General features: G+C 37.9%; 1 protein-coding gene across 8 annotated transcripts in view; it reads right to left on the bottom strand.

The window, feature by feature from the left end:
• Nucleotides 1-4,058: 4,058 nt before the first annotated feature.
• Nucleotides 4,059-26,268, bottom strand: part of Atrx (ATRX chromatin remodeler) — a 156,253-nt gene continuing 134,043 nt past the window's right edge. For all 8 annotated transcript variants that reach the window (XM_060374617.1, XM_060374619.1, XM_060374622.1 and 5 more), the window contains 5 exons: nucleotides 10,562-10,711; nucleotides 9,464-9,589; nucleotides 8,435-8,530; nucleotides 7,852-7,980; nucleotides 4,059-6,907 (listed from right to left, as the gene is read on the bottom strand). In XM_060374617.1, the coding sequence (XP_060230600.1) occupies nucleotides 6,629-6,907; nucleotides 7,852-7,980; nucleotides 8,435-8,530; nucleotides 9,464-9,589; nucleotides 10,562-10,711 (780 nt within the window). In that variant the 3' untranslated portion in view covers nucleotides 4,059-6,628. The remainder of the gene's footprint in view (nucleotides 6,908-7,851; nucleotides 7,981-8,434; nucleotides 8,531-9,463; nucleotides 9,590-10,561; nucleotides 10,712-26,268) is intronic.

The raw sequence follows: 26,268 nt of genomic DNA, 5'->3' as shown, positions 1-26,268 counted from the left end.
TTTTCCCAAATATGTAAGCTAGTTATGGTCCTTCCAGCACATGTCTATACCACAAGAATAGTGTTACATATTGATACCTAATTTTTTTTTTTTTTTTGGTTTAGTGTTTGGTTGAGTGTTTCATCTGCATGAATGTATGTGCAGCACAAACGTGCCTGGTGCCCACAATGGTCAGAAAGGGGTGTCAGATCACTTGGAACTAGAGTTACAGATGGTTGTAAGTCACTATGTGGGTGCTTGGAATGTGACCTCGTCCTCTGCAAGAGCAACAAAGGCTCTTAACCACTGAGCCAACTCTGTAGTCCCATAGAGTTTTAAGATTGAGCCTTCCATTTTGTAACTACATTGGCATTTTTCATTCTAAACAGAGGTTCTGAAGTGCTTTCCTACAGAGACCTGACTGGCCCAAGGCAGGCTGAGTGAATCCATCCTGGGCACCGGACAGAGAAACACAAAGCTCTCAGATCCTATCAGTTTAGCCCATGCTAAGTGTGGTTAAAGAAAAACCTTTTAAACAAATTAAATATCCCTTTGAAACTAAATCCTGAGGCCAATGGGCTGGATGCCAAATTAAAGGCTTAAGGGATATACCGGGGTCTTCCCCTTTCATGCTATGTGTATTGTTTTCAGTTCACACCCCTACCCCTTCATTTTGGTTCACATATTCTTCCACTTCCCAAGAGCAGTGCTCATCTTATGAAAGGTCAGTAAAAATTACTCTGAAAATGTACCTAACATTCTCTTAACAGACTTAAAAAAAAAAAAAAAAGGAAGAACCAAGTGGAATCAAATGTAGTAAAGAGGAAAAAGACATAGGTGTGGCAGGTGCTGAATTCTCTTTTCGTTGTTTTCCTGCTTGTAAAGGGAGAGGTTGGACTACAATCCTTCCATCCATTTCAGCTTACACGTTCAGGAATAGTGGGAGCAAGAGGAGGGAAGAGAGGGTGGAAAAATCTCCAAATAGAATAGTTTCCTTCGCTGAGTCGGATACACTCAGAGCAGCCCTGCTTCACTAAAGCCTTTAGAGCCCAACCTCTCCCAGATGTATTGTTGTAAAGCTAAGAGCTGGGGCTGAACTGACAAGATCTCTGGTAGATCTCCAGCACAGCTTCCGCCTCCATTTCTTGAGTTTTGTATTGTTTTCACTGACGCGTATTCAGCAGGCTCAACACAAGCTTCTACCTGCTTTCCTGCTGGCATGCCAGGACAAGCATATACAGGAAAAAAAAATCGTGATTTCATCCTTCTATTGGTTTGCTTCATGTTTGTCCCACAACTGGACTATGATCCTATACCTCTGAGGAAGATACATGCTGCTAGTGTCCCCGTAAATACTGCCTCCCGCTCACTAGGAACTTCATCCAGACTGGACCATTTATGCGTTGCTCTAAGCTAGTTTTTATTTTTTCAGTTGTAAACAATGAAATGGGAAGTTATCAATTCTTTGCTTTTAAAAGCTGACTTCTCAACGGCCCCTTTATATTTACCTCGCTGTCTTCTCACACTCATTCCAACCACGAAGCTACAACTTAACAATCAGCCCCATGGAAACATATTTTTTCCATTTTCTGCAATGAGTTCCAGAGGCAGTTAAGAACCACACAGTTCTTTGGAGTGCCTCTGGGCAAAAGATAAAGGAGGTTACAGCTAGTGGAAGTGGTTATTAGAGCCAATTACAATGTGACTTATCTGTTTTGTCATTTAAACGCCTGTTAGACTTCTCATTTTTCTAAACAAGAGGAAAAGAAAAGGTATAGCTTAGTTAGGGAAAGGGTTAGCCAAAGGGAAAGGATTTCAAAAGCTGTTCAAAAACTCACCCTGTAACCTTGGAGAAACATATAGCCTTTTGGCTTCACAGTGCTTTGCTCACTGAGAAATCTTGTGTTCCAGTCCCTTGCCTTCCAGCAGGTATTTATAGTCCCCCCTCTTCATGAAGGTTCCAGAGACTTTAACTGGAATATTTCTCGTATTTCTTATCTGCGACGGATTTGACTCTGTTCTCATTTTTAGTTTGTCATGAAAACAATGTAGTTACTTTCCTCATAACTATCACAGACATAAGTTAACACATAATAACCCCGAAGCACTTTGATATTTTTCAGAGAACCTTATATGAATCAGTCTCAAAGAAAAGTAATGGATCAAGATTTTTGAAGGATTGGCTTGATGTTGGGCATGGCAACTCACACTTCTAACTCCAGCACCTAGAAGCGTCAGCTAGAGCTATATACTGAGACCCTATATCTAAAGACCAAAAGAGATTTGGCTTGAGAAAAGCTTTTTGCATAGGAACAAAGATATCATTAATGGACATATCATTTTGAAAAACTAAGCAAATGGTGAAATTTTATGAGCAAAATTGGAAATCCTGACATCTGGCCTCCTGAGGACACAGGTGAAAGGAAGTAGCAGATTTTCCTTGCAAACGCCATTTAAGCCTCTATCCTGCACAATCCCTTAATGCTGGGTTCTTGTCCTTCACATTATCTGTATTCTGGTCTGGTCTTGTAGTCTGCCATCTTTCTTTACTTTGCATTCTAAGCCATTCAAGTTACCCCACCCTAAATCTTCATCTTTACCACTATTTTGAACACATCACCTGCTGTACAAACCCTAGTTATGCTCTATATTAAATTACTCGCTCAGTATTTCAAAGCCATCAGTTTACTTTAGCATCTTTCTCCATCCTTCCTGACCCTTGTTCCCGTTCCTTCAATACTACACTTTCTCTTCCTATACCTGAAACAAGGCCCATCATTTCCCCATCTGATAAGCCACCTCTCTTCATGACTGTTGAAAGCCAACACCTATTTAATATGAGGATTATAAGGATGGAGCCGGGCACACTGGAACAGGTAGAGTTTTCTTAGTAGTCATCTGATCCCTCAGAGATGACAGCCAAACTCCTGCCCTCTCCTGGTTCCTCTGCCAGTGAAGGGCAGTACAGGCACACCGTCCAGGAGAATGTTAAAGCATTGCCTTTGCCAAACAGATTGTGATGTGCCCTGAGAATGAAGGCTATATTCTTATCCTTGATGAAGGCTTCCATTTACATGATCTTCCTTGGCAAAGAAATGTATGCAGTAGTCGCCACCACACAATCACCCTGTCCAGGGGCAATTAACTCAGCTGAGGTCTACAGGATCAGGTAGGTAATTACAGAGAGGGCTGTATGGACCCTGACAATGTCGTAGCGGTGTGCACACACTGGAGATAGACTCTCCGGGATTGAGGTACTACTGCATGCTTAGACCCAACACTAGTGATTTCTTAGTCTAATTACTCGGCAGATATCAAGCGTTTCAGAAATTTTAAATGGTGTGCCCAGACGAAAGCATTTCTGTAACCTGTTAACCCTACTGGGGTTGGCTCAGTTACAGTTTCTGGGGGTTGTGGGACAATGGTAGACTTATTTCTCTAAGGACGGATTTGACTTTGAAGACATGAGATTGAGTCTGATGGTACTGAACTGGTAGAGACCTGAATATAACTTTGAATGAAACAAATATGTAAAAAATCACAGATATGTGGTACCTTCCTCTGAGGAAATCCTTGTTACTAGGACAAGTAATTAATTGCTTTTCAAGTTTTGTCAAGAAAGTGAATTTATGCAAAAAAAAAAAAAAGGGGGGGGGGTGGGGTGGGCACTGATCAGGAAGTCTGAAAACTGACTTCTTTGATTTCTATGTATCTGCTAGGGCTTCTTGGGCAGTGATCACCCACAACAAGGGTAGGAAGTAGCCCTGTTTGACTTAAATGAGTGGCACAGCTGTGGGGAAGCAGAGAATGGTGATGGATTTACACAAAGACAACCAAAACTGAAACAACACACACAAGGCTTCCTGGTATGTAAATTCTTTTTGAGGTTAGAGATCTCCTTTTACAGAATTTAGTATATAACAGATTCAAAAACCAAACTTCTTGACCTCCCAAATAGTAAACAACTAAATGTGCAAAAGAACCACCATTAAACAGGACATCAAAAGCTATACATTTTCTATGAAACAGTATGTGCACAGATTTTTCAAAGCTGTGAAAATGCAATAAAGAGCACAACACATTTTGGTCACTTTATTAAATGACATTAAATAGTTTAAGTTTCAACTACTAAACAGCACTTTGAATGGTGAAAACACAGATAGTATATTGTCATACTTGAACGCTTTTCTTTAAAAACACAATTCCAGTCCTTATATATATATTACAAAACAGCCTTAAAGGAAGAAGTGACGTCTTTTCTACAGTACTTAAGATACTCAATACAGAACTGAGAAGCAGTCTAACAGAAACAACGGCAAGTCTTCACAGCTGGATGACTTCAGCAGCCAAAGCTGGATGATGGACTGAAACGTTACTATACAACTGGGACAGACATGTACAATATCACGATTCTAGGCCAAACGCTTTACACCCAAAGAAATAAAACAGGTTACAAAATGTGGAGAATTTAGCAGGCAAAACTGTATTACAAGCAACATTTTAAGTTGTCATTTTTAAGCCATTGCAACTATTTAAAACATCTAAAACAAATATAAAAATGAGCTTTTTAGTATCTTATATGGTTTTTTGTCTTTAAATATTTGTTAAAACTTGATGTTATACTCAAAGTACATATATCATGTTGCTAAAATGTCAAGTGAGAAGAGTGTATGCAAAGTGGTCCAAGATTTATTTCAAACGCCCTGTTTCCAATTAGTCCTTCTAATTACTACTCTTCAAGTTATAGCTTCATCCATTGTGAAAACGGACTAGAAGGTAGCCTAAAATTTTCACATCCTATGTCTTTGAGTAAATAATTAGACCATGTTGAAAATTCCCAGGCCTAGTAAATCAGTTTTAAAGTATTCTGATAACAGTTGGCCAGAGCATACTGCTTTCAAATATTTATCTCACAAATCTTGCTTCTTTCATTTCTTCCAAAGTAAACACACACCTGCTCCCTAATTAAAGAAACTTGATTATATGGCTGGCACAATATCCAAAGGCATAGAGTTCATTAGTGTGTTTTATCATGGGAAGGTGGAGCCACCAAACCTAATATAGTCTCCATCATAAACCCAGTGAGTATGGATATTTTAACCACTGGTCCTTACAAGATAAAAGTGGAAATCTTTTATTATCCAAACAACTAAAACCAGTTTTAGCACATGTTCAATTCAATCAACTCCAGTGATGCCTAGAACAAATACTCCACCCAGCTTTTCTTTAGCTGTTTCTACTACTTGTTTTACACCATCTCAAAAATGGTATTGCCATGATGGGTCGACTCCCATACTCAAACACAATTGGGCTATTGACACTTAAGCAATCAAACTGAACATAATTATAAGTTGTTTTTTTTTTTTTTTTTACACAAACCTGGATCTAAAAATAGAAATACAATGGAGTATTAGGTGAATTAACTTTATGCAAGAAGAAGAAGGAGAAGAAGAGGAAGAGATCATCATCATCATCAACCCAGAGATCACAACTGGGGAGAAAAATCAAAATCGAAAATGATTTATTAAAATGTAAAGGAACTTGAAAAAAGAAACACGGTGATGAGTAAAAAGAAGAGCATAGAAGCCAGTGATCCTTATCTTTAAGAGGAATTATTTCACAATACTGACAGTACTGGGGACTGTTAAAGCACATTCCTCATGTGAACTTAAAAGTCAGCAAAGGTTCTGCCATTTTGCTGATGTTTACAAAACAGGGTGTGAGCTTGAAACCACAACTTCGGCACTAACCTCTTCAAGTGCTCTAACTTGATTTTCTTAGTTTGCATCCCACTGCCAGCAACAGGATGAAGCACCAGCACTGGCACCATGGCTAATGGATGTATTTCCATTAGTGCCAGGAGACAGGAAACTCATGTGTAGAGGATAATTCACAACCCTGAAATCTTACCGGTAATTACTTCAGCACATACAACTGAAAATGAAAAATGGCAGAAAGACTAAATAAGAAAAAGGAATTTTCTCATCTTAGACTGTACTTAAGGCTGTTTATACAATGCTAAGATAACGGCAAGGCTCCTCCAACTTTAGAGTAGTAGTATTTAAGAATATTGCACACTTCTGTGTCTAAGATAATCCTTAGATCTAACTTTTAATCACGGAGACAATATAGGAGGAGCCCAGTTTCAGACTTCAGTCAAAAGAATATTAAAACCATTTCAAGCACGCTAATCAAGAAATGGATTAAGTACAAAAGTATTTTGTAACTAGAGGAATCAACTCTAAGAACTCAGCTGTGTGTTTTATATGTAAAGAGCGAATATATAAATCTTTATTAATTTCTAAATTCATTAATTTTATGACAATTTTATGGTTGCTAAAAGCAGGCATAAAAATTTAGAGAGGAAATCTGTGGAGCTGTTTCTGTTATGGAAGGATTTGTTTTCACTGAAAACAATTGGAAATATCTTCTGTACTCAATGTGTGTAAGAAGACTGTAGGCAACATCACTGACAAATGTCAGAGAGAAATGGTATGCCCTATTTAAAAAAATTTAAAACTAATACGTAAGATTGGCATTTAAGGGGTCCAAACTATTTATACAGTTGAGTTCTGTTAAGTCATTGATTCCTAAAAAAATAAAAGATCTTTTTATGATTTTAATAATCCTTTAAACTTTTAGTGCAAAATCACATTGATTTCCCTTGGGAAGGTCCTGGATTTTTGCTTCTCATTGGGGGTGGTGCACGCTGTAAGGGTGGTGGCTGCAAACCACCAGCCACCGACTGATACATTCCTCTCATATCAATCTGCTGGTAGTTAGGAGGAGTCATGATTAAATTTGGAGGCTTTGGCATCATTAGGTGACTCAGTGTTGCTTGCTGATAAGTCAATTGTTGCTGTTGCTGCTGACTGTACTGCTGCTGGAGCCTTCTGTTCATAAGGATTCGCTGAACACAGCTGATTAGCTGAAGAGAGAAAAGGGAGCTGTATATATACAAGTATATGTCCCGCCTTAAAGAGGCAAGTATCAAGTTTTGAGTTGAAATCAATTTGTTAAGGGAGTACCATACCAAAAGAAAAATCACCATTACTAATTTGATGGCATTCGCAGGACCATTACTGTAGAAACCAGTTAGTAACACCATTTAGTACTAACTTTTCTTAATGACTTGACTATTGTATTGCAGGCAGCATATAGGTTAGTTGCCATAGTAACCTGTCCTGTACTGTAATTAGTCTCAAGTATTAGTTACAGCACTTTTTGTCAACTCTCCTTTCTTTGCCATTCTCTTGAATATTTCACATGATGACAAATAAACATTTTAGTGGCAAACACCAAAAGGAAAAGCATTTTCAGTAGGAATAAAAGCCTTAAATTCCCTAAGATAAATTTAAAACCACACATTTCCACAGTGCTTTCAAAGTAAAATCATGCCACAGAAATCAATTCCCCAGTGTCAAGGCTCTGCTGGGAATGATAATCAAGGATCATGGAATATGGTAGCTTTCAGAAGATTCAGGCAACTTAGTAGGTGCTTCACATCATTCAGGACACCACCGTCTCCAAATGAATACACTAAAATGCCTACTTTTAGAAGATAATAGAAAGTGACAGAAGCAAAAGTGTTGAGACAGTTCTAAATGTCCAAAATAGATAAAAACAAAATTATAAAGAAATACATTCTATAAAAAAAAAAAAAAACAAAAAAAAAACAAAAAACCCAACAACAACAACTGGAAGAACCCACTGTGGCATTACTCCTTTAGCCAAATATCTCTCAACACTACTAGTCTTTAGCAAAACTTGAGAAAACAATCAATGGCCATTCATTCTATATGGCCATTACATTCATACCAACTGACTACAAACTGAAGAAAATCTAGCCGAGCCTAGAGACAGAGTTCTTACCATCTGTTGTTTTGTCAGTACGTCGTTGTAGATTGCTTCTCTTCGTTTCACGTCAAGCTCCTGGCTGGCTTGTCTACTTAATGCTAGTGCTTGTACTTGGGCCTCAGAGAGATTCATGTTTTCTTTCCACTAAAAGAAAGACATTTCTATTTACTCCTGATAACTGTACAATTAAAGGGACATTATTAAGGTACCTAAATACGTTCCCATGTGAGGAGAGCAGGGTACTAAGCTGTCTAATGTATATGAGTTGACTTCCCCTGGAGTAAGAACTATTTGGATTTAACTTGTGTAACTGCTCCATTAAAATGTGTTTATACATTAAAAAAAATGCATACATTTCTATGCTTGATATCTCAATTCTTATAATTTTACCCATTTCTCCTTTATGTCAATATCTAGGAAAAACGTATCAATTACAGTTTGAAACTGCTAACCAGCTTCCTGGAACTTTACTATTTTGAATCAAAGTATAAGGATGACATTATTTTTCCCACAGAAAGTAGAGAAATGAACAAAAGTTAAACGATGTGAGGTGCACATAAATAGGAAGTTGAAGTAAGATAACTATTGTTCTGCTTACTACAGTTGAAATGATATCTTCAAGAGGCTGAATCCTCACTGCTGTCACACTGTTTGTTGCTTCTACAACCTTTTCTCTTCCTTGATTAATAAGATCCTAGAAGGATATAAGAAATAAGCTATATAGGGCAGAAAGACAGCATAGCTTTAAAGTGTACAGATCATTCCTTTTGCCAATTTATATAGCACTTGACTTAAAACCTAAACAGTTGAAGAGAATAGCAAAATTCAGTATCTACAAGTAAAACTCAGTGTGCAAAAGACATTTTAGGAAAATATGATTTGGGGGTTTATTGAATCAATTAACTTAAACGAACCCATGAGCAAATTTTAAAAATGAAGCCATAGATTCAATTAAGTTGTTAAACTATAGGTTGGAGAGATGGCTCAGTGGTTAAGAGGCCTAACTGCTCTTCCAGAAGACACAGGTTTAGTTCCCAGCACCAACATGGCAGCTCACAACCATCTGTAACTCCAGTTCCAGGGGATCTGATGCTTTCACACAAACGTACATATAGGCAAAACAACAGTGCACAAAAATAAAAATAAATTAAAATTTAAAATTTATTAAACTAGTAATATATTTCCTATTTAATTCATAGTTTACTCTAGTTTTAAATCACACACTTCATAATGATGGACAGTAGCATCCATCTAATGGCACCTTTTTATTGCATGTAAGCTCATGGATGCATTTAACTTGCTTTCAAACATTAAACAAGTGCTTTGTTTTTCCAGGTATTTTATAAGTGATCAAAGTGCTATTTACCTAGCCATTCAGCTACCTTATTACTCCTTAATTAAAATAATTCAAACTGCATTAAATCAAAGACTGATTTATTTTTGCTCTTTACAAACTCCATTTTACTATATTAGGTTGGCAAAAAAGGTCAACAAATAAAAGAAAGGTTTCTTGGTCTATTCAGGGTAATCTTTTAGAGAATGTGATAGTCCTACATAGGGAACCTGCAACAAGGCAGTTGGAATTGCCTTTAATTCAGTTAAACTACCTTTGTCCTTTACAACTCACCTCCAGCTGTTGATTACTCATTGCTGACAGGGCTCCCAAATTGAAAGGAATATAAGGAGTTTGAGAGCTGAAAGTGACAGGGGGTAAATTGGTCCCAGTCGGTATGTTGAAACGCATGGTCAGGCCCTTAAAAAAAAAAATTGCACTTTTCACATTGTGACTAAAAACTTGAAATTCTACATCACCTACTGGTTTAGTAAGGAATCTGCTTTCTCAGATCCAGGAAATTATTAACACTCTTCCACACACAAACAAAACACCCTTTTTACCCAAAACCAAGATCTTATTACATAGAAAGGTTTAACCCCTAAAGGTGTATTTTTTTTCCCCTTGTAATTCCCACACACTGAGGGAACTCAGTGAATTCTGACGAGACTCCTAACATCATATTAACACTAAAGCAGTCTGGTACAATGAGTTAGGAGTTTGAAAAGGATTCAGGTATTAGGATAAGGTTTCCATGCTCAGGCACATTTCTGCTCAAGTGGGCTACTATTTAAATCAGATACAAATTATTTTAAATAAAATTCTTGGTGGAGATTGACATTCAATGTGCAGCTCTAAATTCAGCAAGGGCTAAACAGAAATGGAATAGTTTTTTGAGGTATAAACTGCTTTCTTTTCCCTACTTGACAACTGAGTGCAGCCAAACCCCTTAAATTGAGATTCCTAACTGGTAGCCTATACCCAAGGACCAACTGCAATAACATGTCTTCCTTCAGATATGACCCCTCAACTTCTTCATTGTTCTGTCTAATGACGGACATAAAGACAGAGACCAAAAAAAAAAAAAAAAAAAAAAACCACAAAAAAACAACCCTTTATTTTGCTTGTTTGTAGTTTATAAACCAGATCACACTCCAAATGTTGACCTCAAATAACCTCCCTGTCTCAGCCTTTCAAATAGCTTGGACTACAGACTCTATACCTAGTTCCAAAAGTAGTATTTGTTGGTAGTATATCTTTATGATATAAAATAAGAAAGTTCACTGTGACATCCCCATATATGTAGACAATGGACAAGAATCATAGTCACTCCTATACATTCCCTTCCTTTCCCTAAACATCTCCCCCCACACAACATTCTGAATGAAATACCTTCTTTTCTGCTTCATATTCAGCCCACGCTGCTTTTCTTTCTTCTTCAGTCAGCTCTTCTTCTTCTTTGTGGTCCAAAAGAGAATCATGTTCATGATATCCTACAATGTGCTCTTTATGTATCTGAAGAAGTTCTGCAAGTATGGTATCCTGTTTTGGAGGGGTAAGATCATAATTATTTTCCCCATCTGGATCATATCTTTACTTGAAAAAGTTAATTCCTTTCAAAAAGGAAATAGAACTGACTTTTAAAAGACATAGCTATAACTAGGACTTGGTAACTCATCTTGACATCAGTATATGCTACTGCCTTTGCTGAAATGAGCAAGTTTTTAAAAGACCACACAAAGGATTTCAAGAAAATTTCCTGGTAGAACACAGAGATGCTATGAAACATACTGCCTAATGTAAAAATAGTTCATCTAAATCTTAGTTACTGGATGGAATCTCACTAGACAAGTTTATCATCACTTGCTCAACCTTTAGAGCAGTTACTATTACTAGCAGGCAAAGAGATGTACCTTTGAGCAGTTACTAGGACTAGTAGACAAAGAGATGTACCTATCTTTATGAATGTATCTCCAAAGATAAAGAGACTCCATGACTACCCCAAGCACACTAAATCTAGTTTAATAAAAGAAAATGTAAAAAAGGAAAGAAACCAGTTAACACGTATTATTTAATTTATGTATTTTTGTTTGTTTTCGTGAAACAGGGTCTCATACAACCCAGACTGGCTTTGAGTTCATAATTGTTGGGACTATCATGAACCACCATACTCAAGATTGTTTTCTTGAGCCAGAGTTTTGCTATGGCCTCAAACTCATGATCCTCCTGCCTCAGTGTCTTGGATGCTGGGATTACAGGCCTCAATCACCACACCCAGACTCTAATATTTTCATGGGTGAACATATGAAATAGAACTAGAATAGTTGTTCTCTTATACATCATATAAGTTACACAGCTCAAAGGTTAAAATAGTACCTAGTTTACTTCTGCCTGGTAATAAGTGATAGTTGTCACCAAAATTACTATCAGTTCTTTCTCTAACAAAGCTCCAGGAACCAAGACAACTCTACATCACTGGCTCTGGGGCTATCCCACTGATAACTCTGCTTTGAACAGAAGTTAAGTATGGATGAAATACTACTTGTTCACAGGTATAACAAGATGCTACAAGAATAGCAGAATAAACAGAAACACCCGATTTAAAACGAAGAACAAAAACAAAAAACAACAACACCATGTCAATTGAATATAATGTTCATTTCTCAATTACAACCAAATTCAGACATTAACTCTTTACTGTGAAGGAGAAGCCTTTCCAGAAATACATGTGTACACACACAGTACAAGGGCCTGAGATATCAGCGAGTTTTATCAGGTTAGTCCTTAACATCCTATAATTTCAAAACCCAAACTTGCTGACTTGAAATGAGGAGAAATTGAGGACCAGGAAATTAACTTTTCCAATTACACAAAGGACTAGCTGAGACAAGCGACTGAATTTCCCAACACTTAGCCAGTGATTATTATTATATCATACTGCAGAGAATGCTTATTTTCATGAGGCATGGCTCCTCCATTTCCTAGATCCCTTAAAAGATTTTGGACAGTCATAAGGTCTTTCATCTTTCTTTACTTTTAACACTTGTAACTTTTCTTTAACTAGTATGTTATTTTTTTTGTGATTTATTTATTTTGACTTTATGTATATGGGTGTTTTGCTTGCGTTCATCTGTGTGCACCATGTATGTAGCTAGTACCTACAAAGCCCAGAGAGAGCAGGGATTATATGGAACTGGAATTATACACGGTTGTAAGCGACTATGAAGCTGGGTGCTTGGAATCAAACTCAAGTCCCTTAGAAGAACAGCCAGTGCTCTCAACTGCTGGGCTATCTCTCCAGCCTCAGTATGAGTTAATTTAATGAAAGAAAATGTAAAAGCCAAAGCAATAACTTGTGAAAGACTAGTTCTTGCTCATACTGAAGCTGACATGGACTACTTGATCATTTTCATTCCAGATTCAAGATTTATTCTATCAAAATGAAACATGATCACCTAATTAAGGTCAGGTAAGGCTGACAATTCAACCTCTGCCCAGGCAATAACGTTCCTTTTGATTCACAGCCAACTGAAATACCAGTAAGTCACAGGAAATGTTCACATTACTTTGATTCTACCATTAATAAATTCTGGAGCCTTGCTAATATAGTACCTTCCTCATTCCATCAAGACAAAACTGAAAAGCAAACCAGAAACTCTATTGTTTCTAATGAAATTGAATGTCTCTCTTTTCAAATAAATTAATGAACGCAATATTAATATCTAACTCTATACCCTGGGGACAGCAACCAATAGCATGTTATGTATTTCTTCATATACTTATACATGTATAAATGGGAATGGATTATTCTTAGTTAAAACCTACGTTTCTCCCTTGCTATCTTTGCATGGACATCATTTTACAGCAAACAAACAACAAACAAAAACACTTTTTATTGATGAGTGAATAGAGCTTACATTATGTCATCGTATAACACAGTAACCTGTGAGTTGTGACCCTTTGGTAAAACTCTATCTCCAAAAATATTTACACTATGATTCATAACAGTAGCAAAATTACAGTTATAAAGTAGCAATAAAATTTTATGGTTGGGGGTCACCACAACATGACGAACTGTGTTTAAAGGGTCATAGCATTGGGAAGATTGAGAAACACTGTATTATACAGAAAAGCTTCATCAACTATTCCCTTCACGTAAGAAAGGCATTAAAATTGTTTTGTGTTATTATGACACCTAAAATGAAATGAATTAGCAGTATACTTTAATAATTTCCTTACATACTGGTTGTACTGACAATTCTCAAGCCCTTAGACAAATTTGTGTGTTGTGATAATCATCATTTTAATACCCTAGGGGGATGGCTCAGTTGGTAAAATGCTTGCTTTGTAAGCACAAGGGCCTGAGTTTGGATGTGCGGTACATACATAAAAATTGAGGTATTTGGCTGATGTCCCTGAGAGGACTGCTCATTTCTGAGGGGAGGTAGATGTGTGTGGGAGAGAGGCTGGGAGCAGAGGGGAGGGGAAACCGCAGTTGGGATGTAATATATTAGAGAAGAATAAATAAAAAGCAGGAGCATTTTGAAAAAGAGGAAAAGAAAATAGAAGTCTTGGAGAAAGGAAAGGGGGGAAAAAAAGCTAGGCATGGCCATATATGTCTGTAAATCCAGACCCGAGGATAGAGAAAAAGAAGGGACTCTAGGAATCACGAGCCAGTTAGCATAACACCAGGTGTGGCAAGACCCCTTCTCAAAAAATCGAGACGGAAAGTGCTAACCTCTGGTCAGATGAGCACTTGCACAAATTCATGCATATAACCCCAACATGCTCTTTCTCGGTTTTAAGAATAAAAACATAATACACACAAAGTTTTTGTCTTAAAAAAAAATAGAAAATAGTATAGTTCAGAGGCAGGAAAGCAGATACTGTTGCCACATCTTTGGCTTTTAAATTAATTGTGGTATTCCATCAGTATGAGAAATGAATAATGTGATTATGAGGGCCAAAAAGTAGTTGTAACAGGATCCTCAGACTAGTTCTTCAGGAAATACAGTCTTGCAAATCCAGAATAAACTATGAAAGTTAAAGTTTTCATCTCATATAAGATACAATCAGTGGAAAGGTTTATTTTCCCCCTTTAAAGCAGAATTTATGTTTGTTGCTATAGTAACACTATTATTGAAAACAATACTGGAACAGAATCTATAATCACTAAGCCAACAGTCATCAAAATGAGGTTTAAATTACATCCAAATGTGTACCTTTACTTTTCTTTGTTTAAACTTTATTTTTGCTTAGATAATTTATGCCTACAAACTGAAAAAAGCATGGTCTGTATTTCAGCTAACCACCTAAATTAGTTTAAGCTTTAAAATTGACTAGTTCAATTAATAAAACAAAATTAATGATAAATTAAAAGTTTAAATTCATTTATTTAGAACTTTAAAATATTTGGCAAGTTGACAAAAATTCCCATCTAATTAATTCTGAAATCTAACCTTGAAAATAAAATTGTTAAAAAATAATCAAGGCTTTTCCTGGGGGCAGAATAGGAGGTTTGCCATATTTCAAAAATATTTTGCTTACCATCACTTTGAATTTGAGTTTTATAATACCTGCAAATAAAAGGTCAGAGAAAACTTAACTGCCATATGACCCACTTAAAACGTTATAAAAAAGCCCTTCAAGTCCTTTACTTGAAGAAGTCTAGCATTTTAATGAAGAAATTTAGTAAGCATGATCCAAAAGCTTTTATCCTCACATTTGAAGCCCATTTCTTCCCCCAGACAGGAGTGAGAGAAAAATTGTAGCATGTGCAGTAAATAACTAGAAAGCTTACTGAATGAACATCATATTAGACTTTTGTGTTTGGAGCACATAACCTTTGCTAAAGAGAATTAGAAAAACAAGGAAATCATAAAATTTGCAGGTGGTGGGAACTAGAAAAGATCATCCTGTGTGAGGTAACCCAGAAACAGAAAGAGACACATGGTATATACTCACTCATAAGTGCATATTAGACACATGATATAGGATAAACATACTAAAATCTATACTCCCAAAGAAGCTAAACAACAAGGAAGTTCCAAAGGAAGATGCTCAATCCTCATTCAGAAGGACAAACGCAACAGACGACGGTAGCAGAAGACAGGGAACAGGACAGGAGCCTACCACAGAGGGCCTCTCAAAGACTATTGATGGAGGTATTGAAACAGAGGCTGAGACTCATGGCCAAACTTTGGGCAGAGTGCAGGGAATCTTATGAAAGAAGTGGGAGACAGAAAGACCTGGAGGGGACAGGAACTCCAAAAGGAGACCAAAAGAACCATAAAAACCAAGCCTTAAGGGCCCTGAAGAGAATGATACCCCAACCAAGGAAAACACATGGTGAGGACCTAAAACCCTGGCTCAGATGTAGCACATAGACTCAGTATCCAAGTTGGGTCCCTAGTAAGGGGAGCAGAGACTTTCTCTGGAATGAATTCAGTGGCTGGCTCTCTGATCACCTCCCGTGTGTGTGTGTGTGTGTGTGTGTGTGTGTGTGTGTGTGTGTGTGTAGAGGGGGGAGTTCATCCTTGCCAGGCCACAGAGGAAAACAATCCTGATGACCTGATGAGACCTGATAGGCTAGGGTCAAATAGAAGGGGAGGAGGACCTCCCTTATCAGTAGACTAGGGGAGGGGCATAGGAAAATAAGGAAGAGGGAGGGTGGGATTGGGAGGAGAGGAGGGAAGGGGCTATAGCAGGGATATAAATTGAATAAATTGTAATAAATGACAATAATAAAAAAAAAGAGGGAAAAAGGGGTATCTGCCACAGCCAGGAGCCTATAATCCCACCACTCAGGGAGACAGAGGCAAGTGGATCTCTGTGAGATCGAGGCCAGCCTGATCTACAAAGCGAGTTCAGGACAACCAAGATTTTACAGAGAAAGCCTGTCTTGAAGGAAAAACAAACGAACAAACAAAAACAACAACAAAAGAGTATCTGCCACAAATATACTCAACCTTTGAATGTCTGAGTTCCAGTGTATGGAAAATGTGAGAGCAAGAACAAGTTAACACAGACAGACAGACAGACACCCCACCCCCACCACTAAATAAACACAAAACGGACAGAAAAGACTGCACATAATAAAGATTGTAAACCTAAGCACAGGAATGTGATAAGCTAGGCACCGAGATAGGGTCGGGCGGACACAGGATGCCAGGACCCTCTCACCAACCTCAGGACACCCACTCAGGCTTCATAAAAGCTGGAGCAGCAGTGGAAGTGCAGGGGGAAAAAGCTGGTTGGGAAAGAGGGCCACCAGCGGGCAGTGGGGCTGTGGGCAACAACACTGGCCCTGGCAGTAGGAGAGGGGAGGGGGAGGGGAGGATGGCCGCCAGCTGCCCCCGTGCAGTCGATGGCGAGCAACATGGGTCAAAGAATGGACCAGACTGGACAAAGGCACACCCAGCTCACAGCCTCTCTCCTCCTAGGCCAAGAACTACCAACTGGGCACCATGAACGCACACACACATGCAACCTGAGATGTGCCTCCTGGCATAAAAAGAGTTTTTAAAAGAAAGGTATAGCAAAAGTCTCAATAACCAAATGAAATATGTAAACTTTAGTGGACCTTGATATTAACAAAATAGTTATAAGACATGTAGAGACAACTGGACATTACAAAATTAAAACGTTCATTTTATAGTATGGCTATTATATAAAAAATGTCTTCATACTTTAGAGATGCATGCTTAAGTCATATATGCCCAGAAGTTGATGGCAAGTGTCTTCCTGATGGCTTTCCATCATAATACTGAAGACAAGATCTCTCACTGAAATAAAGAGTTCATTGACCTGACTAGACTGGCTAGTAAAAGAGCTCCAGAGACCCCCTAACTGCACCCATCCCCCAGCCCAGGGTAAAGTATATGCACTGCCATGGTGAACTTTTACATGGGTGCTGGGAATCTGAACTCAGATCCTTATACTTGCTGTGCAGGCACTATAGAAACTGATTCATCTCATCAGCACCGACCCCCACCCAAGATTAAATCTTTAAAAATCAAACAAACACCATAATGCTTGTGGTGTAAAATTTGTCACTAATGTAGATAAGGCCAATAGAGCAAAACACTAACAACTGACAAATATACACGAATGCTTTGTGGGTATTTTGTTTTTCTGGTTTGAAAATACTCACAACCCAGGTGCCACCATACACATCTTTAATACGTGGGAGGGATAGGCAGGCCTCTCTGGGCTAAAGGCCAGCTTGGTTTACATAGCAAGTTCCAAGCCAGCCAGGGCTGGATCAAAATAGACAAAGGGAAGATAATTACATTTTTTATACTTTTTTTTTTTTGTAATAAGGGAGATAGAACACCAGACTGTCAAACAGAAAGTTAGGATAGAGAGCGGATCAGAATGCTTACTCCATAGGCTGTATTTTAGCATATTAAAAAGGTATAGTGTTACTAACCTGAGATGTGAACCCAAGTCAGCCCACTGTGGAACTCTCTGAGCTAAACAGAAGGTACACATATATGGCAGCACTATTCTAAGAACTTCACATGGAACATCCAACGTTCATATCTCTTTAAAGCCTTTATTATTAGACACAAATTATGAGTCACACAATAGAAATGAACCAGCATGGACCTTGAACTTGTTACCGTCCTGCTTCAGCTTCTCAAGCATGCATCACTAGGCTTAACAAGTAGTAAATATTTGTACTGCATCAAATTCTCCATGAGGAAACAATTTCTGGAGTCCAACTCAATCCTTCCCCAGTCTTGCAAAACACCCTGGCTAGCAAAGATATATTATATATGATGTAATTTATACTGGCAATAATGCTTAAGGCACCTTAGCTTGCCAGAATTTGAGAATATGCTATTTGGCACTGTGGACTCTGTAACCTAAAGAAAGACTTGGTAGCCTGGGCTTCTTACTAGTTTTTCTTGTTAAAAAGAGAAGAGAGAGAAAAAGAAAAAGATACAAAGCAGCATTATAAAGCACTAATAGCAAGTATATTTTGTGTACTCTGTAGGAAGATATCAGAAGTACTGTCTTATTTTAAAAATTACTATGCAGTTAATTGAAAACTGAGATTCTTTATTAAACTAAATAATATAATACCAAAACCCAAATGCTACATAAGCATCACATGGCCAAAAGATAATTCTTCTGATATATTATGTAAGAAAAGAGGAAAGAAAATCCTTAGTTATTGGGAAGAGTATTCATTTCTTGGCAAGTGCATGCTATCTTCATTAGAAGTGATTATTGGTATTTCATAATTAATGTTAATATTCTGCCAAGTGATATGATTCATCTCCAAGGAAACTCAAGCCTCAAATATTTGTTTCTTTCACAGCATAGCTAAGATTATTTCCTTTGGCCCCTAAATGTTTTCATTCATATGTCAACCTTTGATATTCTAAGGATAAAAAATTTATATGACGCTTCTTTCAAAAAAATTAAGTCTATATTACTTTCAGAGAAATGAACTTAACAAAATGGCAATATAACAACAATAGAAAGGAAACTAGCACTAAACATTGATGCAGTTACTACATATGAGGCTGTGCGTGTGTGCATTGTCACTGTGAGGTTGTAGGTACTATTATTTTCTTGAGAATTATAAGGTTCATGAAGCTTATGTGTCTTGCTTAGGATTATCTCCAAGAGCCAGATAGTTGACTTCATTTTTGCCATGTAGAAATACATTCCACTTCATTGCAGCACTGTAGACACTAAGACAGGAGCAATGCCATGAATTTATGACAGCCTAGTGTAGTTACATAGTGACTTCCATGTGAGTTTCAAGTACAGAGTGAGACTCTGTCTCAAAATGAACAAAGGGAGATGACTCAGTCAGAAAAGGTACCTACAATCCAATCGACTACTTCAAGTTGTCTAGATGCCTACTCATACACTGTGGTTTCTACCTCCACCAGTAAATAAATTTTAAGAATTAAAGGAAAAAAAAAAAGATTTATCTCCAAAAGGACATTTAGCACATGACCTGGAATAAAGATAAGACCCAGTTGTTCCTTCTATCTGGCACCAACTAGCCCAACAAAAACCAAATAATAGACTTCAATAACCTAAAAAGTAAGGGTAGAAGTAAAATAATTTCTCTTGTTGTATGTATGTTTTTTTTTTTGTTGTTGTTGTTGTTGTTATTCTAATTTTGTCTTTTGAGGCAGGGTTTCCTATGTAGATCAGGCTGTCCTAGAGATTTCTGCTTGCCTCTGCCTCCCGAGTGCTGAGATTTTACTGCCTGGCCTAGTATTCTAATCAGGAAACTCATGTGTGAATAATACTAGACTGTTTTAATAAACAAAAAAAAAATGACTAAACATGTAATAAAAGAGGAAGAGAAGTAACGATAATGGTATTAAACTTCATATCTCAATTATAAACTTGGCTCCTTAGAAGTAGATGACAGCAAAAATTGGGCTCATATGCCACCCTGTGGTTCTTATGTGTCAAAAGTAAATGTATGCAAGCTCAGAGAAAGTTCCTAAAATAAGCTGATTAGCTATTCCATGCTTTACATAAAATTATTTTAATGTATTGTACTTTAGTGTTAAGAATGACAAAAGTAAAACCTTATATTTATCATGTGCTGGCTAATAAAACTGTACAGTAACATCTCTGTTCAGTAAACTATGCTTTGAGGTATTATAGCTTGAATAAAGGGCTAAAGACTAGGAGAGAAAATTGTACACAAAATCAGGGTGGAGAAAGCCAACCTAAAGCCTCATTTAGGGTACTTTACCTTAAATCCCCATTTTGTCCTCCCTATAATTACCAACATGCAGTCCACATTTAAAGAGACTTAGTGGTACGGTGCTGGAAAAGGGAAGTACAGAAATGCTTCTATGCCAGTTCTACTGGCTTTTGTTTTCGTAATAAAGGGTACGGAACTTAGGCTGTGTACACTGTACTTAAGAGGAACAAAACACCTACTTAAGCGTATTATGAAACGTGGCCCTGGCCAAGATTTTATTACTAAAACCTATGCAATTTATAAGTTTATTGCCGGAAAAGATTTTCCCAGAGAAAATTTACATACATGCTAGCAAAGGTGACACTAATATTTAGGAATCAAATAGTCGAAAATCAGCCACCACTATTTTATCACTAAGAACCTGTTTTGGTGAATTCCTAAGTTTGGTGAAGGCTTACAATGCCTGAAGAATATTACTGTGAAAAATTAAAAGGATGGACAGAAGGTAGTACTACCTCAGTTAGTTTTTCTTGTCAATTTGACACAAACTGGAGTTATCTGAGACAAGGAACCTGAATACAGAAAAAGCCTCCATTAGACTACCTGTAGACAAGTCTGTAAGACATTTTCTTGATTGATGATCGAGGTGGGAGGGACAAGCCCACTGGGGGTGGTGCCACTCTGGGTAAGTGGTCCAGGGATGTATAAAAAAAGCAAAGAAAAATTCTCAAATTCATATAAGAAAACTAAAAACACAGAATAGCTAAAACAACCCTGTACAATAAAAGATCTGGATGTATCTCCATCCCTGATCTCAAGCTGTACTATAGAGCAACAATAATAAAAACTGCATGGTACTGGCATAGAAACAGACTGGTGGATCAATGGAATCGAACAGAAAACCCAGAAATAAACCCACACACTTACAGACACCTGATTTGACAAAGATGCTAAAACCATACAATGGAAAAAAGATAGCATCTTCAACAAATGGGGCTGGTCTAACTGGATGTCCACATGTAGAAAAACGCAAATAGCCTGAAAGCTATCACCCTGCACAAAACTAAAGTCCAAGTGGATCTAAGATCTCAACATAAAACCAGACACACTAATCTGTTGGAAGAAAAAGTGAGGAGCCTTGAACTCCTTGGCACAGGAGACAACTTCATGACAAAACACACCAACGGCACAGGCTCTAAGATCAATAATCAATAAATGGGACATCATGAAACTAAAAAGCTTCTGCAAAGCAAAAGACACTGTCAACAGAACAAAATGACAACCTACAGACTGCGAAAGGATCTTCACCAACCCTGTATCTGACAGAAGGCTAATATCCAGAATATATAAAGAAATCAAGGAATTAGACACCAACAGACCAAATAATATAATTAAAAAAGGGGGTACAGCGCTAAGCAGAGAATTCTCAACAGAGGAATATCAAATGGCAGAGAAACACTTAAAGAAATGCTCACCATCCTTAGTCATCAGGGAAATGCAAATCAAAATGACCCCAAGATTCCACTTCATACCCATCAGAATGGCTAAGATAAAAAACTCAAGTGACAACAAATGCTGGAGAGGCTGTGGAGAAAGGGGAACCCTCCTCCATTGCTGGTGGGAATGTAAACTTGTACAACCACTTTAGAAATCAATCTGTTGCTTTCTCAGAAAATTGGGAATAGCACTACCTCAAGACCTGGCTATCCCACTCCTGGGCATATACCTAAAATATGCCCCACCATTCAACAAGAACATTTGCTTAACTGTGTTCATAGCAGCTTTATTGGTAATAGCCAGAATCTGGGAACAACCTAAATGTCCCTCAACTGAGGAATGGATACAGACATTGTGGCACATTTACACAACGAAATAGTACTCAGCTTTTAAAAACAAGGAAATCATGTAATTTGCAGGCAAATGAATGGAACTAGAAAAGATTATCCTGTGTGGGGTAACCCAGAAACAGAAACAGAGGTATGGTATACAGTCATTTTAAAGTAGATATTAGCCATATAATATAGGATAGCCATACTAAAAACTACAGACCTAAAGAAGCTAAACAACAAGGAGGACCCTAAAGAGGATGATTAAATCTTATACACAATGGCAAACAAGATAGATACATGAAATGGCGAAAGAGAAGAAACAGGTTGGGAGCATATATAGAGGGCCCTCTGAAAGGCTCCACCCAACAGGGGATCGAAGCAGATGCTGAGACTCACAGCCAAACAGAATGGAGTCTTATGGAAGATGGGGGTGGGTAATAGAAGGACACAGAGGGGACATGACCCCATAAGGAGACCAACAAAGCTAAAACACCTGAGCCCAGGGGGTCCTGCAGAGACTGATGCACCAACAAAGACCATGCATTGAGAGGACCTATACTCCATGCTCAGATATAGCCAATTGGCAGCTCAGTCTCCATGTGGATCTCTCAGTGAGGGGAGCAGGGGCTTCCTCTCTTATGAACTCAGTTGACTGCTCTCTGATCACTCGCCTCTGATGATGCTGCCTTGCCAGGCCGCATAGGAAGAGAATCCTGGCAGTCCTGATGAGACTAAGCAAGCTATGGGCAGATGGCAAGGGAGGAGAACTCCCCCTTTCAGTGGACGAGGGGAAGGGGAAAGGGGGAAAGATGGAGGGAGGGTGGGACTGGAAGGAGTTGAGGGAGGGGGTTTCAATCGGGATATATAATGAATAAGTTGTAAAAAAAATTTTAAATAATAATAAATTTGTAAATAATAATAATAAAACATTCTCAAGAAAAATGAAAGCAAACCAAGCAGATCAGAGGGAATAAGCCAGTAAGCAGCAATGCTTCATGGTCTCTGTTTCATTTCCTGCATCTAGGTTCCTTTCTTGACTTACCGTGATAAGGGACTACTGTATCCTGTAAACCAAATAAACCCATTCATCCCTAAGCTGCTTTTGGTTTTATCAATGCAAAAGGAACATTACCAGAGAGCTGGATATGATTCATATTTGTAATCCCAGCCTTCAGGATACTGAAGTAGGAGAACTACTAGATGTTCAAGGACAGCCTAAGATACATAGTGGATTCAAGGTGAGCCTAAGCTATAAAGCAAAAAAAAAAAAAAAAAAAAAAAAGGCAAACAAGGAAATAAATACACTCAGAGGACATAATTCAGAAGATCCTGAAAGTAACTCACTTAAAAAAAAGTGTTTCCAGGTTCTGGCTATTACGAATAAGGCTGCTACAAACATGGTTGAGCAAATGTCCTTGTTGTGTACTTGAACATCTTTTGAATATATGCCTAGGAGTGGTATAGCTGTATCTTGAGGTAGCACTATTCCTAATTGTCTGAGAAAGTGCCAGATTGATTTCCAGAGTGGTTGTACCAGTTGACATTCCCATCAGCAATGGAGGAGGGATCCCCTTTCACCACAACCTCTCCAGCATGCGTTATATCTCTTGAGTTTTTGATCTTAGCCATTCTGATGGGTGTAAGGTGAAATCTCAGGGTCGTTTTGATTTGCATCTCTCTGATGGCTAGGGATGTTGTACATCTCCTTATGTGTTTCTCTGCCATTCTATATTCTTCTGTAGAGAATTCTGTTTAGCTCCATACCTCATTTTTTAATTGGGTTACTTGGATTATTGCCTTTTAACTTCTTTAGTTCTTTATATATTCCAGATATCAGTCCTCTCAGAACCTAGAAACAACCCAGATGTCCATCAACTGAGGAATGGAGAGAAATTGTGGTACTTTTACACAATGGAATACTACTCAGCAATTAAAAACAAGGAAATCATGAAATTTGCAGGCAAATGGTGGGATCTAGAAAAAAATCCTGAGTATGTTATCCCAGAAGCAGAAAGACACACGTGGTATATACTCACTTATATAGACCTATAAGATAGGATAAACATACTAAAATATGTACATCTAAAGAAGATAAACAAGAAAGAGGTCCAGGGGTAAGATGACCAATCCTCACTTAGAAAGACAAAGGGGATGGACATTGGATGTAGGAGAAAACAAGTAACAGGACAGTAGCCTACCACAGAAGGCACCTGAAAGACCCTACCTAGCAGTGTATCAAAGCAGATGCTGAGACCCATAACCAAGCCTTGGCAGAGTGTAAGGAATCATATGAAGGAAGGAGGAATTAGTATATCCTAGAGGGGACAGGGAGTCCCACAAGGTCCAAATATATCTTAGCACAGGGGTCTCCTATGAGACTATTTGTCCAACCAAGGACAACGCATGGATATAACCTACAACCCCTGCTCAGACATAGCCCATGGTAGCTCAGTATCCAACTGGGTTCCCTAGTAAGGGGGACAGGAATTGTTTCTGACATCAACTCATGAGCTTCCCCTCCCCCCTGAGGGAGGAGCAGCCTTGCTAGGCCACAGATAAGGACATTGCAACCATCCTGAAGATACCTGATAAGCTAGGGCCAGAAGGAAGGAGAGGAGGACACCCCCTCTCAGTAGACTCGGAAGGGGGCAGGGAGGAGATGAGAGAGGGAGGGGAGGATTGGGAGGGAAAGAGGGAGTGGGCTACAGCTGGGATACAAGTGAATGTATAAAATTATTTAAAAATAAAAGATATTTATAAAAAAAGTGTTCACTGAATTATGAAGCTACTGAATTTCCAAAAGAAAAAAATTTCACTGGCAACAAAAATTAAGAATCCTATGTGCAGACTTAAGAAACTATAAGTTAATGTGATACAGTGGTGAGTAAATTTGACTTATAAGGCAGATTCAAGAAAGAACTAAAGACACAATATAAAGGGTTGGTGTGTGGTGTGACAATAAGAGCACAAAAAGACCCAAGCAAAACCAGATACGAAGTAAAACTAATTATCTTCTTTTCAGAAAGCTCCCTTAAGAGACTTAACAGAGTGAGACTAAGCACTCAATTAACAAACTTTTCAATGACAGTCAATTATTGAGGAATGATGCAAGTTTAGTGATACTCTCCTACAGAGGCTCCCCGCTCCCTTTTGTTTTTTCATGACAGGGTTTCTCTGGCTCTGCTCCTTAGGTACTGGGGAGGTACTACTGTAGGAAGTACTAAAGGCGTGCGGCACTATGCCTGGAGGGAATTTTTTGTTTTAAAGGCTCACTACGGAAGAGAGCAAGGGAAGAATGTAGTTCTTGCCTTTAAAGAGCTATAAAAATAAGAGACAAAACAATAGTCGAGTGACTAGTAAACTAAGTCTGAGACATCAAATCTAATTAGAAAGTTGAAAAGTAAAACTAAACAGAAATACAAGAATAATTATGCAATAAAGAGGACATGATGAGGCAGAAAGACACATCATCACATCAGGTAAATTAAAAATAAGTAGTTTCAGAAAAAAAACATATAAAAGGCACGCTACTTAGTAACTAGATAGTATTAGCTGATGAAAAGAATGTTTCGTTTTCAGTGGTATTAAAAATTAAGGATAATAAACCCACAAAATTAAAAACCAAAACAAAATAGGGGGAAAATCCAAAACAAAACAATAGACAGAAAGAAGATAAAGCTGGGTAGGTAGGGAGGTGGGAACCACCTGGGAGTTGGAGGAAGGGAGAAAATATATATATATATATAAATTAATGAAAAATTAAAGATAATAAAATTATAGATATAAGGGACTGTAGCCACAATTGTGCTGTAATAAGAGGAGGTAGCTTTGATATAGTGTTAATAAAAGCAGGTTCAAATGACAGGAAATGTTTCATTGCAAATGGCAAAATAAATTCTATCATATTATTAGCAAGATGAAATGAACTTGTAAATAAAACCTAAGGAACAAACAGAACATTTATTAACTACACTGTATGGCCCCCTACTGTCACCACCTTCCTTTAGGCCTGCTATTACCTCTTACCTACATCATTTTAATAGCATCCTAACAAGCGTTTTAACATTCATTTTATTTTCTCCAATTCACCTTCCACATTGATACACAAAATGATTTTTCTGAGATGAAAAAATTTTCTATTTAAAATTCTTCAATAGATCCCAGCCATACTAGGATTCCTAACCTAAGTTCTATGATCACAATTCCTATCCACCTTGGAGCATTTTTTTTCTTCTCCTCCCATACCTACTTCTATTTGGCTACTCTGACCTTGCAGTTTCTGTCATTTTATTACTATTTCTTTTTCCTGTTCTCCCTGTGGTCTCAGCAATGCCACAGCCACTCCTCTTTTCAACATTTCTTCAAGCCTTCTTCAAGCAAGTCCTCATCTTCAACTTTCCCAAAGAATTGGATAGTCCTTTTATATGCCTGTACAGATTTCTAAGACATGACCCAGAATATTTATTCTGTTCACTTAAGGTAAGAGAAAAAGACTTACTGAGCTTATGTTGAAGCCCAATACATAAAAGAATATAAAAGCAGAGGGGCTCTAGTTGAAAAGACATGGGAACTTAACTTCC

This window comes from Meriones unguiculatus, chromosome X (assembly GCF_030254825.1).
Source record: "Meriones unguiculatus strain TT.TT164.6M chromosome X, Bangor_MerUng_6.1, whole genome shotgun sequence".
NCBI classification, from domain to species: domain Eukaryota; kingdom Metazoa; phylum Chordata; class Mammalia; order Rodentia; family Muridae; genus Meriones; species Meriones unguiculatus.
This window is presented reverse-complemented; position numbering and strand designations above follow the sequence as displayed.